A 13,687-nucleotide genomic window follows, 5' to 3' on the forward strand; every position below is an offset into this window, starting at 1 on the left:
ACTAAAAGCAGTCTTGGACGAACAGACTGATCCTGCATTCTTCCCCCCAGTCTGATTGTTCTTAATACCTTAATATCTGAATATATTGTTTTATCATGTTAAATGTATGATTTTATCTTGGATGCAAATAAAAGGCCATATCAGCCAATCAATCAATCAAAAAAATAATTTTTGTGATATTCCACCTGGAGCTTTTCAACGATCTAACTGTGAAGTGTGAACCTGCAAAAAATTGAATTGGTCTTGCTTCAGCAGTTTTAACAAATAGTAGTTAGTTTCATCAAAGCATGGATGCAGTTTCGCTTGACAGCTTGCAAATTCTTCTGCAAAACTACTTTGAAAATACTCCTCATCAAAGTTTAATTTCGTCTTTGAGAGAGACTGCAGAGCCCTTTGAAGATCAAAGCAAAAGAAGAAGACGACGATCTTTTATGTACTAGCAGTTGTGCTTTTTGGCCAATTCTAAGATTACAGCACTGCTGCATGCTGTAAGTTCTGCAATGTTGTTAGACCTAACGTTAGATCTACATCCAGACAAGATCCAAATTTCAGGAGGTCCTTGCACAACTCATGTCATGTACTTACCGAAAATTACTTCACTTCACTCTACAGTCTCACTCACTCGGCTGATTCTCTTACTTAGCATAGTCAATGACCATGATAATGCAACAAAAATAAACTCTCTTCCTCTCCATTTTGGGGATAAGATTTCATAGTCTAGCATGTGTGTGTGTGTGTGTGTGTGCGATGATAAGGGGGTGGTACTAGCACTAGCAGTGCAGTGCTTCCACTTTTCATAATGAAAATTTCTGGAATTTACTCTGAAAGTTCCTGGAATTTTACAAAATAGAGATCTACACATGTAATGTATCCCAGAATTTTACAAAGTCAAAGTTCTCCAGTCTTAGTAACTTAAGGACGTTCCACAGTTAAAGTGAAGTCCATGTCATTTTCACCAAATTTTGAAAAGAGTTACTTTGGTATCTATGCAGTATGAAAATGCAAAAAATAATATAGGTTCATGTGCTTATTTTTTTTCTACGGGTCTTCAAAGTCGCCGTATTTCAATGACATGCAATCTTGCGCAATCAAGAGAATCATGCCTCTCTTAGACCTCACGAATTCACCAAATGAGTTTAAATCATCTTTACTCAGTGGATACCGCATCAAACTTCATCAAATTTTCAAGATATATAACAAAGTGTATACCAAAGTAAGATAAAGTCTTTTAATTGGTAAAACTATATCTATTTGGAGTCAACAGCGCCCTCATTTGGCAAGAATGGTGCAAAAACTCAGAAAAAAACAAATCTTCAAAGACGTGAATCTACTCAAAAATTATAAAAGTATTTTGTAAGCTGCACTTTTTTCAAAATCCATGTCATTTTCATCAAATTCGGTTAAATTGTAGAGGAATGCATATCAAAGGTGTAGGGATGTTGAAAATATGGGGTCCATGTGCTCGTTTTTTAACTATGAGTGTCCAAAGTGATGCGAGTTGGCATGAAAATCGCCGATAATGCGTCCAAAACGTGCATACTACCGTCTAAAATGCGAATGGTACCGTAGTTTTGCTCCCAAACATTCAAAATCCATGTCATTTTCATCATACTATCTAGATTTGTAGAAGTATATATTATGAAGACATTAAAATATTAAAAATAGGGGGTCCATGTGCTCGTTTTTAAACTATTGGTGTCCCAATTGTTGCAAGTTGGCTTGAAAATCGCGTAAAAAGCGCCGAAAACATGTAAAAGTCTCTAAATACACTCTAAAATGCAAATGGTTCCATATTTCGCTCCCAAACATTCGAAATCCATGTCATTTTCATCATACTCTCTAGATTTGTAGCGGAATATATTCTAAAGGCATTAAAATATTAAAAGTATGGGGTCCATGTGCTCGTTATTAAACTATCAGTGTCCAAATTGTTGCGAGTTGGCTTGAAAATATTGAAATCCACCTAAAATGCGCCGAAAACGTGCAAAAGTCTAATATAATTATACCGTCTAAAATGCAAATGGTTTGATATTTCACTCCCAAACATTCAAAATCCATGTCATTTTCATCATACTCTCCATATTTGTAGAAAATATATTCTAAAGACATTAAAATATTAAAAACATGGGGTCCATGTGCTCGTTTTTTAACTCTCAGTGTCCACAATGATGCGAGTTGGCATGAAAATCGCCGAAAATGCGCCCAAAACGTGCAAAAGTCTAATTATACCGTCTATAATCCGAATGGTTCCGTAGTTTTGCTCCCAAACACTCAAAATCCATGTCATTTTCATCATACTCTCTAGATTTGTAAAGGAATATATTCTGAAGAAGTCAAGATATTTTTACTATGGCGTCCATGTGATCGTTATTAAACTATCAGTGTGTAACATGTCTAAAGTATTGCGAGTTGGCTTGAAATGCACCGAAACAAGTAAAAGTCTGATAATACCGTCCAAAATGTCTAAAAATGAATGGTTCCGTAGTTCTGCTCCCAAACATTCAAAATCCATGTCATTTTCATCATACTCTTTAGATTTGTAGAGGAATATATTTTGAAGACATATACATATTAGAAATATGGGGTCCATGTGCTCGTTATCAAACTATCAGTGTCTACAATGTTGCGAGTTGGCTTGAAACAGTCTATAATGCGCCTTAAACGGGCAAAAGTCTAATACCGTCCAAAATGTCTAAAATACGAATGTTCCTTTGTCCTGCTACCAAACATTAAAAATCCATGTCATTTTCATCATACTCTCTAGATTTGTAGAGGAATATATTTTGAAGGAGTCAAGACATTTAAACTATGGGGTCCATGTGCTCGTTTTCAAATTATCAGTGTCCAAAGTATAGCGAGTTGCTTGAAACAGCCCAAAATGCGCCGAAAACAAGCAAAAGTCTGTTAATACCGTCTAAAATGCGAATAGCTCCGTAGTCTTGCTCCCAAACATTGAAAATCCATGTCATTTTCATCATACTTTGCACATAGATACTTTAGCACCTGAATATTCCAAATATGCAAAAGTTAACATGGGTCTATGTGCTTGATTTTTTGCTATAGAGCTTCAAAGTTCACCCAAATGGATGTTTTTAAGAATCGCGCATCCAAAAGAAATTGGCATTTTTAGACCTCACGAGATCACAACAGTGAGTTTAAAGCTCTATTACTCCGACCAGTCAAAATCCATGAAAATTTCATCAAATTTTGCAATATGATTAATAATTGTATCCATAAGATGGATAATCTATTCATATTGCTGTCAATTGTTTGCTCATTTAAGTCTAACAACACTCTCAGTTGTTAGAAATTGCTGGAAAGAAACTCAACCTCAAAAATGTGAAATTTCAATAACAAACTTGAAAAGTAAAAGAAATGCTGCACTTTATTCAAAACCCATGTCATTTTCACCAAACTTTGCAAAGTTGTAGAGGAAGGTATGCCTAAGAGGTGCAAACATAAAAAATATGGGTTCATGTGCTTGCTTTCAAACTATCAGCACTCTTATTAGAGCAAATGTGGTTCTTAAAACACACCAAAACGCGCCAAAAGCTTTGCATTTAATAGGAAAAATTCCGAACCACTTTTCCATTTATTCAAATTCGGGGTCATATTCATCATACTTTGCAGCACTACAGAGAAACTATTTTGAAATTGAAGAGGAATAAAAAAAAATGGTCCATGGAATAATTCCACTTTATTAGCTTCATAAAATAACATCGGATCTGCAGTTTGTGCAGATAAGGAGAAAAATCAGCTCACATTACCTACAGCTGATTAAGCACCAGTTCATCCATTGTGACGTCAGCGCGCAGAGTGTAAAATATGCGCAGATCATGATGCGCACAAACATAACTGTGGAACGTCCTTAAGTACACAAAAAGACGAAATATAGGGCCCAGTGCCGTAATGAGTAAAACAAAATTGATGGGGTGAAAAATGACGTATCGGGCAAGCAAAAATTTTGACATTTTATTTTATTTTAATAGTCGAGATCAAAGTGATAGATTTTGACATAGGCCTAAATTAATTTAGAAAATAATATACCCTAGGCTAGGCCTAATTTCAAGTGATTATCAAGTGATAACGGCCGTGATAACTTCCTGTAAAACTTCCCGGAATTTCTCACTTCCCGGAATGATCCTGGAATGGAAAATACCAAAACTTCCCTCAATTTCCAGGATTCCGGGAAGAGTGGAAGCATGTGCTTTCGCACCGACCCGAGTGTCCACTTAGTACTTACCGCACATGAAGCATTTCTGCAGCCGGACAAGGCGGGCGCGCCTAGCCTAGCTAGTTCCTCCGTTATAGTGCAAGTGCAAAGCGTATTTTCGTCGGGTCGGGTACCTACTACGGCTACGGTACGGTAGTACAAAATACAATTTTGCCCTACAAACATACAAGTAAAAAACGGACTATACTTACAAAATAATTCAGAAAAATGTTGATTCTTCGCTTTTTCCTGTCCACTTTATTTAGAAAGATATGAGCATGATCGGACAATTTAATGCGCAGGCTATATACCAGGATGTAAATGTAAACAAATCCAGCAGTTTTGCGTGCCCCCTCCGCTTCCCAAAGCTAAATTTCCCGCGAGATCTTCGACGATAACCAATGAAATTTCAGTTTGATCCTACGTCAGCTCAAGGTAGGGAAATCCCCTACTCAGTCTGCATGAAAGACTGATTGTTTTATAAGGACTCTGCGCTTATATTTAATTTTAGGTCTAATCAATGACAATGCTGTTAAAAAAATTCATTACCGGTATTTGATTTTCCATTGCCTTAAAACTCATAAATATTTAATAATAATTGCATAGACATCATGAAAACACGTCGGGTGCTACTTTCTCAAGATCGCGTATTACGACAAGTCTCCTGAATTTAGACAAAGCGATATGACTAAAATAAACAGTGTCAATATAATATTGCACAATCCAGAGAAATGAGGTCGTGCACCGTGCAAAGGCAAAGCCTATAAAACGACAGCTCATTTTATTTTTGGCATCACTGGACACTGTCATACATTTACTTGTGGAAGAAGATTTAGCTTGGACGAAAGCTAGACCTGGAAACTTGGCTGCAGCTTTCTGCATTTTTCCAGTACATCCGGCCCGGTAAGGTAATAAAGTGTGGCCGCGAGTCGTCGACGTCTTAGTCTTACACTTCAATGCAGTTGCAGTAAACATGGCAATGGCATCCAATTCAGAAACAGAAGAAAAATACACATTCTTTTACGGTGAAAAGAGTTCCCCTTTCAGTCAGTTCCGGGCTGCAAACTTCGTGGTAGACGGAGTGCAATACACTTGTGCAGAGATGTATATGATGCATCAAAAAGCTGGTGAGTTCCCCTCATCAATATCAATAATCAATATCATCGATACTACTACATGACTAATGCCTTCATGGCGATGTTCTAATACTATTCCACGCAATACAGTAACGTGATATATATATTTTTTACAGGAATCATTCGTTTGGGGAATAGGTTGATGAATTCGATATTATTTGAACTGTAAAACTTATGTCATATAGGCCTATAGACCCCGACCCTCTAACTAAGTCTAATGATAATAATAGCATGCATGAATAGTAATAATAATGATAATAATAGTAATATTAATAATAAATAATAATAATATTACATGGATGCTGCTTATGACTATTGTTCATGTTAATTGTAATTAATTTTGGGGATTGATGTCTGACAATTGTGATTTGAACGTATCTTCAATTCACATGATCCACTTTTTTCCAAATATGTCTGTTGAAATATTAATAAAAGTTATTTTTATCAATGAAAGACATCATATAAATCCACATGGATGGGTTGATAAATCCATCTACATTAATTCATGGAAGTAGGTCTTCAAGTGTTCCCAAGGGCTTGATTTTAATCAATAACATTAATAAATGCAAAGTAAAAAGATAAGATTAGTGTTCAGTTATAAAAATTGTCAACCTGACATTAAAACCAATAAACCTATTTAGTAAACCAATTGACAATTCATTAGTTTTTCTCTGAAGTGAAGATGTAGAACTTTGATAAAAATAACTTTAACAATTTTTGTTTATTCTTCATGTCAGTATTGTTTGGGGACCATGAGATTGCGGAGCAGATTCTTGTTGCAACCAAGCCCATGGCGATGAAAGCTTTGGGAAGGAAAGTCAGGAATTTTGACGAAGAAGTTTGGAAACAGCACAGGAGACAGATCGTCAAGAAAGGAAATTTGGCCAAGGTATGAAGGTTTGATGACAAATCCATTAAATTGTAACCAGTTTCATATTCTTAAGTGATTTGATCATATGCCCAAATGCTTAGAGAGTAGCAAAGCTTAATTATAATAATTCAGTCTTGCTTGAATGTTGAAATTATATTTGTGTCATTAAATCTTCCTGGTGTAGCTAACACACAAAACTTGTTGGACCATTCATAAGTGTACAGGCATTTTTCAGTATTTTTTTATCTTCATTTGCTCATTACTCTTTAATCATTGTTTGGCAGATTAAGGCATCAATTATTTGTAGTTTTTCATAATTCTAAGTTTTATTAAATTCTGTGTACAATTTGTTTTCTGTTGTTCCCAGTACCAAAGTTAATTTTTAACCCTTTCCAATTTTCATTTGTCATCAGTTCTCACAGAACCTTGATATCTTGGCCAAGCTTTTGGAAACAAGAGGAACAACGCTGGTGGAGGCGAGCCCTCGGGACAGGATCTGGGGTATCGGTATGGGAAAGGACAATCCAAACGCTAAGAACAAGAACAAGTGGAGAGGTCAAAATCTTCTCGGGTACATTCTTACAGAGGTCAGAGAAGAACTGAGCCATGCCGGTTGAGACTTGGACGAAGAGTTCACAAAATAAACTAGTCGCTAGGCTTGATTTTTCAAGTGTTTCATATGGGCAAACACATTGGTTAACTGGTTCATATATTAAAGGAAAAATATGCGGGCATGTCAATTTCACAATATCACCTAATTTCTAAAAATGTTGCAAGAAGTTACCCCTTCCATATGGACATGTGTCAAGCTATTATACCACTTGGCCTCATTTGTTTTTGGCCTCAGCGGCAGTGTAAATGATGCTAAGTGGAGTGTTTGCCAAACTGAATATCTGCATATGATACTCAGGACAACATAGTACTCAGTTTCAGATTTTTTATTTAAGTATTTCAGTCTTTCAATTAAAAATATATATATATTTTTAGTGTGTAGAGAGATAGGTGCAATTATATCCCTTGCTTATAAGATTGTTGAATTGGGAGTGCACACACGGAGAAAAATAGTAGTTTTACTTGGAAAAGATGTTTGCCAATGCCATGAATAGTTCATTATGTTTCCAGTATTTACAATAGAATTTATAAGTTTCTAGATACTTTTCATTTTCTAAATTCTAACCAATATGGATTCAGGAAAGGACATTCGACTGATCATCATCAGGCGTTAATACAAATATACGATAAAATTACAAATGCAATGGCAAAAAAAGAACATATAATAGGCGTATTCATGAACTTAAGCAAAGCCTTTGACACTCTTGACCACCAGATATTACTTTAAAAACTTGAAAATTTTGGAATTCGCGGAACTACACTATCTTGGTTTAAGAGTTATTTGTCCAATTGAAAACAATATGTAATTCACAATAATATTCCTTCTGATTTTCAGTTAATACAATGCGGAGTTCCACAAGGATCAATCCTAGGCCCCTTGCTTTTTTTAATATATATCAATGATTTGACTTCTGTAACACCTTTATTATCATGTGTATTATTTGCAGATGACACCAACATTTTTTTTTCACATAATAGCTTAGAAACTTTAGTAGATATAATTAACCGTGAATTACCAAAACTATCTTTGTGGTTTAAGTGTAATAAGCTTTCACTCAATATAGATAAAACAAACTTTATATATTTCAAGCATACACACTCACATGATAACAAATTTTCTTACAATATAAACATAGACAATACTCCTCTCAAAAGGAAAAGAGAAACAAAGTTTTTAGGTGTCACAATAGATGAAAATTTAAATTGGAATGAACATGTACGTTGTATAACTACTAGTATTTCTAGAAACGTTGGTATACTTTACAAAATGAAAAACACAATTCCACATACAACTCTTGTCATACTCTACAATTCATTAATATTGCCTTATATATCATATTGCAACATAGTTTGGGCAACATGTGCAAAAATTAAAATTAATACAATATACTTATTACAGAAAAAAGCAATTCGAATCTGTACTGATTCCCAATATTTATCACACACAAATCCATTATTCCATAGACTAAAGACTCTAACCGTATTTGACATAAATACTCTTCAAAGTTTACTACTTATGTTAAAGCACGTAAATAACATGCTCCCACCTTCATTCCACAATTTTTATACTCTGAATACATCTATTCATTCTTACCCTACCCGTAACTCTTCAAATTTCCATTTAATCAACCCTAAATTGCTTATTGCGCAGAGATCCATAAGACACCATGGTCCAGATTTGTGGAACTCTCTACCAGAGCCTGTAAAACAATCTTCGTCTCTTCACTCATTTAAGGCAAACGTAAAATCTATGTTATTATCAGAATATTTGAAGTAAAATTTCTGTGTCGTATCCTTTTTATCGTGAATTTATTCCTCCTTCGATTTAGTCATTACCAATATCTTCATCATGACCACCATCATCTCCATGGCCTTCATCATCATCATCATCATCAACATCATCATATCACCGTCACCCTCAGCTTTATCATCTTCATCTTCATACTATAATATTGCATGAATTCGTGTTTCGTATTTGAAAATGTATGCCCATTCTGCTTTATAAATGTATTAATTAATTCAATTAGTATAAGTTTGGGATTGTCATTTTGTTCAAGCAATCTGTTTATGATGACAATCCTTCTCCTGCAAATTGTAAATATCATATAGTTAATCATTCTTGTCTGGAATTATCTTTTTAATACTCTTTATTTATGATTCATGCCAAAAATGCTAGCATATTATGTTTATTATGTTATGAAAAATGTATTATACGAATGTAATGGATGCAGAAGAAAACAAATCAAAATCAAAATAATATAGGCCCACTCTTGAGTACGATGTTACAGAGAAATATTTATATATGAGTGGATTATTATCATTTATTTTTTTTAGATCAGGATTAATTACATGTACATGGATAGTTTTCTTTATCTGGAGGATTTTTTTTTTCATAAAGTTGTTTGTAAAGTAATGGAATATGGAAAGCTGAATTGTTGCTTAATCTTTTTTTCAACCGCATTTGTTAAATATCAAAATTTGTCTTGTAATATTTATAGCTTTAGCAGTGCAAAGTTTAAGTTTCACCGTAGTGTAAGTGGAATTATCACAAACTTATACTTTGTTATTAAAGTCAGGATTAAGAAAATTATTACATCCATCTCAAATATTTCAGTTTCCCATTTTTGTAGCTTTTTATGAAACAACATTCAGGAATGTTTTATAAAGCTTTTCATAAGTTAAGTACAATTTATGCATGACTGATGATATAATGTAGTATCTATTTATTCATTCATCCATCCATCCATACATTCATTTAAAAGTTGTGTGTAACAGTAACTCATGAATAGTGTTTATGAAACACGACACCCCAATATGTATTTCAATTTTAATAGTGAGAATAAATATCAGGTGAAGAGCATTTTCTTTGTGTAGTTGAATTATTTCAAATTACAGTAGAAAGCTACCATGTTGAAAGCAAAAAAAAAAAAAATTTAAATCAAAACTGTTCCAGCAGAAGCTACAATGTTAAAGCAAAACAAGTCTCTGGCAGTCTCACCTGCATTATGCGATTCAATATAGTAGCAGTGCTGACTTTGAAAACTACTATAAAATAATTTCACAAAAAACAGCGTTCATGTAATGATATAATACTACGTTCATTGACCCTAAATGATATTTGACCTTGATAATGTGACCTAAGACTTGTCAGTGATACTTGATTACCCCTATGTCCACATTTCATAAACTATATCCATAAACTTTGAAAGTTATGACAGCAATTTAATAATTACCTCCAACATGGCCAAAGTTCATTGACCTTAAATGACCTCTGACTTTGTTCATGTGACCTGAAACTCGGACGAGATGTTCAGTGATACTTAATTGCTCTTATGTTTAAGTTTTATGAACTAGATCCTTACACTTTCAGAGTTATGATGGTTATTCAACACATACCCCCCACATGGTCAAAGTTCATTGACCTTAAATGACCTTTGACCTTCGTCATGTGACCTAAATCTCACACAGGATGTTCAGTGATACTTGATTGCTCTTATGTCCAAGTTATATGAATCAGATCCATAAACTTTCAAAGTGATGGTAATTCAACAAATATCCCTAACTTGGTCAAATTTCATTGACCTTAATTGACCTTTGACCTTGGTCATAATTTTGTTTGTAAAACAGTAATGTGCCAAAAACATAATGATTGGTAGCTCTGTATATGATAGTAATGTCACACAGCATGCACTCAATGAAAAAAAAAACTTAATAAAAGAAACAAGCAACATTATAAAACTCATGGCAACAATCCAAATAATATATATTTTATTCTCATGTCACATCTACATATAACTCTTTGAGCATAGAATTGTTCTAATATAATTTGTAAAATATTCTTGTCGTATTCATAAAGTAAAAATAAAATTCATACAACTGAACCTCAATACTCGACATCTGTAAACATAATACATACCTCCAACTATTTGAAATCTAATTTCAATACCTCACTGCAGATTTCCATATATTTTCTCTACATCAATTTTTTGCATGTTGATTCTTATTTACTATAATATCAATTGCATATGCATGGCAGTATGCAGGGAAGTTCCTGTAAAATAATTGAGAAATAGGTACATAAATAAATCAATTAGTTATTGTTAATAAAATTAACATTCAAATAAAAGTTCTAAAATCCACAAATCACAATAATTGCAGATTTGCAGTAATATCAAACATCAATAGCAAGATAACACCATATCTCGCTTGCCATATTGGTACAAAAAACAGAGGGATTGGTTGATATTTAACCCTAAAATGGCCGGGGGGGGGGTTGAATCAACCCCCCCCCTCAACATTTTCTGCGTTCATTCCGCCGCGCGAAATTTTTTGACCACGCCACTCGCAGAGTTTATACTTTTAAGTCTCGCGCATCTTTTGAGACCAAATTTACGACGCCTGGGTACGCGGTTAAAAAATTATGCAACATTTCATAAGTGCATGTCAGACCAAAAATTGTTCAAAAACGTGATTTTGTGTACAAAGTCAATGCAAATTGAGTTTTCTCATCTTATTCATAAAGATATGATTATTTTTACTTTGAACAGCTGAAATCAATTGATTTTAGCATAATTATTCTTCAAAAAGGTTGTGCAATAAATTTGGTGAAAAAAATAAAGAAAAACAAAAGGTTGAAAAACAAAGAAATACATAAGAAATTCATAAAACAATAAAATACATAAGAAATTGATTTCCAAACCGAAGTTTTTTTCAATTGCGATTGTTAAGAATGCTACAAAGAATATTTTTACCAAAAATTAGCATACTAGGAGCTTTATTTAGTGAATTAGAGCAAAAAGTATGATTTATGCATAAATTAGCATAATTAATTCATATAAAATAAAATCTCATTATTTTGGAAAATTTTACCATACAGCCTTGTAGATTACATCGCACACTACCAGCGTGCAAATTTTTGCGGCGCTCGCGCGATCGGCGGCCGAGATCTCAGGGGGGGGTTGAATCAACCCCCCCCCCGGCCACAGAACAGCCAAAAAAGCCCGGCCTAGTTGGGGTTAATATTTGTAAAATTTTGTAGTTACAACTGAAAACAAAAGGTATATAAATAATTTCTACTATCAGTATTTTGGCCCTAACTATATTAAAGGACAAGTCCACCCCAACAAAAAGTTGATTTGAATAAAAAGAGAAAAATCCAACAAGCATAACACTGAAAATTTCATCAAAATCGGATGTAAAATAAAAAAGTTATGACATTCTAAAGTTTTGCTTAATTTCACAAAACAGTTATATGCACATCCTGGCTGGTATGCAAATGAGGAGACTATGATGTCATCCACTCACTATTTCTTTTGTATTTTATTATATGAAATATTCGAATTTTCTCCTCATTGTCAAGTGATACAACGATTAATTCCTCCCTGAACATGTGATATTAGCAATGTTTAACATTATATGGTTCGGTCAAGTTGGTCCTCATTGTCAAATCTATAAAAAATGAAATATTGTATAATTCAAACAATAAAAAACAAAAGAAATAGTGAGTGATAGACATCGACTGACTCACCTAGTAAAAATAAGCGAAACTTTAAAATGTCATAACTTTCTTATTTTACATCCGATTTTGATGAAATTTTCAGCACTATGCTAGTTTGATTTTTCTCTATTTATTCAAGTCAGCATTTTTCTGGGGTGGACTTGACCTTTAAGAAACAGCACCACTATCGACTGGAATCAAAGTATGAAATTAAAATTATAGACGGGTAGAGAGTAGGTGAAAGAAATAGAATGCGTGTATGAGGGTGTTTGTGTTAGAGAGAGAAAGAGAGGTACTATTAGAGAGTTTTAAGGAAAGAGGAAGGAAGAGTTAAATATAACGAGAGGAGGGAAACGGAGCAAAATGGATCAGGAAGCGGGGGAAAAGTAGGCGCGGGATAAAAAGTGAAAAATAGAGGGGAAAGAAAAATGTCAAGAGAAAGGGGGAATCAGTGTGTGAAACAGGAGAGAAAAGAGAAAGAGGTACTCCACGTAATTGGAACATTCAAAGAGGTCAGTCAAATACGATGGCATATAAAGGAACGTGGTAGAGTCGCCAAGGAAAGTGAAAAAAGTCGTTCAAAGAGAACGTACTTTTACTGGAGAAAAGGATGTACCGTGATGAAAAGCTTTCATGAATAACATAATACAAATCATATCACATTTTTCATGAATAACATAATACAAATCATATCACATTTTTCATGAATAACATAATACAAATCATATCACATTTTTTAGATAAAATAAGTTAACACACAGTTATTGCTGAACAAGGTCTACCGGTAGTTCGCCATGTACATAATTATACACTCGTAGCATGAAAATGAACATCAAACACATCATTGACTCATACATGCGGTCACACGATCAGTATTCTTTTTTTTTCACAAAAAATAGTTTACTGCTTAATTTGTCACATTTGATACATTAGATATACACGTATATTTCAGTGTCCACCTCATCATGCAGCCGATAAACACTACTTTTTTTTAAACCAACATCTAGGGGCATTGCAAGGGTACACATAAATGAGGGGGGGGCAAAGGAGATCTAAAGGCAACTATTTTTCCCCCTTTTTTTTCCTTTAATAATAACAAATAGGGGGATTACATTGTTGCATGACCAAGTGCTTTTTCAAACACCAGCCATACACTTTTTTTTTAAATCATCAATTAAAACAACAAGGGGTGGGTGTCACACCTCTGCCCCCCCCCCATGCCACTGCACCTGCGTATACCTAGTATCTAAATCTCTGTGCAATAAAAAAAGTTAGTACACAGCTAATTTCAACAAATCCAATGATAAGGTCGGGAATCGTGTTACATTTTTTGTGTATTTATGCCTCATTACTGACGA

General features: G+C 34.1%; 1 protein-coding gene across 1 annotated transcript; it reads left to right on the plus strand.

The window, feature by feature from the left end:
- Positions 1–4,865: 4,865 nt before the first annotated feature.
- Positions 4,866–9,692, plus strand: LOC129270721 (N-glycosidase YbiA-like). Its single transcript, XM_054908041.2, has 3 exons — positions 4,866–5,340; positions 6,087–6,238; positions 6,634–9,692. The coding sequence occupies exons 1-3, from the start codon at positions 5,187–5,189 to the stop codon at positions 6,835–6,837; spliced, it is 510 nt and encodes a 169-aa protein (XP_054764016.1). The 5' UTR covers positions 4,866–5,186; the 3' UTR covers positions 6,838–9,692.
- The last annotated feature ends 3,995 nt before the right edge of the window (positions 9,693–13,687 follow it).

The sequence above is a fragment of the Lytechinus pictus genome, chromosome 11 (assembly GCF_037042905.1).
Source record: "Lytechinus pictus isolate F3 Inbred chromosome 11, Lp3.0, whole genome shotgun sequence".
NCBI classification, from domain to species: Eukaryota; Metazoa; Echinodermata; class Echinoidea; order Temnopleuroida; family Toxopneustidae; genus Lytechinus; species Lytechinus pictus.

Coding starts and splice junctions, on each gene's coding strand:
- LOC129270721 (XM_054908041.2), top strand. CDS start 5,187: ATGGCAATGGCATCCAATTCAGAAACAGAAGAAAAATACACATTCTTT. Junction 5,341..6,086: donor TATGATGCATCAAAAAGCTG/GTGAGTTCCCCT, acceptor TCTTCATGTCAG/TATTGTTTGGGGACCATGAG. Junction 6,239..6,633: donor AGAAAGGAAATTTGGCCAAG/GTATGAAGGTTT, acceptor ATTTGTCATCAG/TTCTCACAGAACCTTGATAT.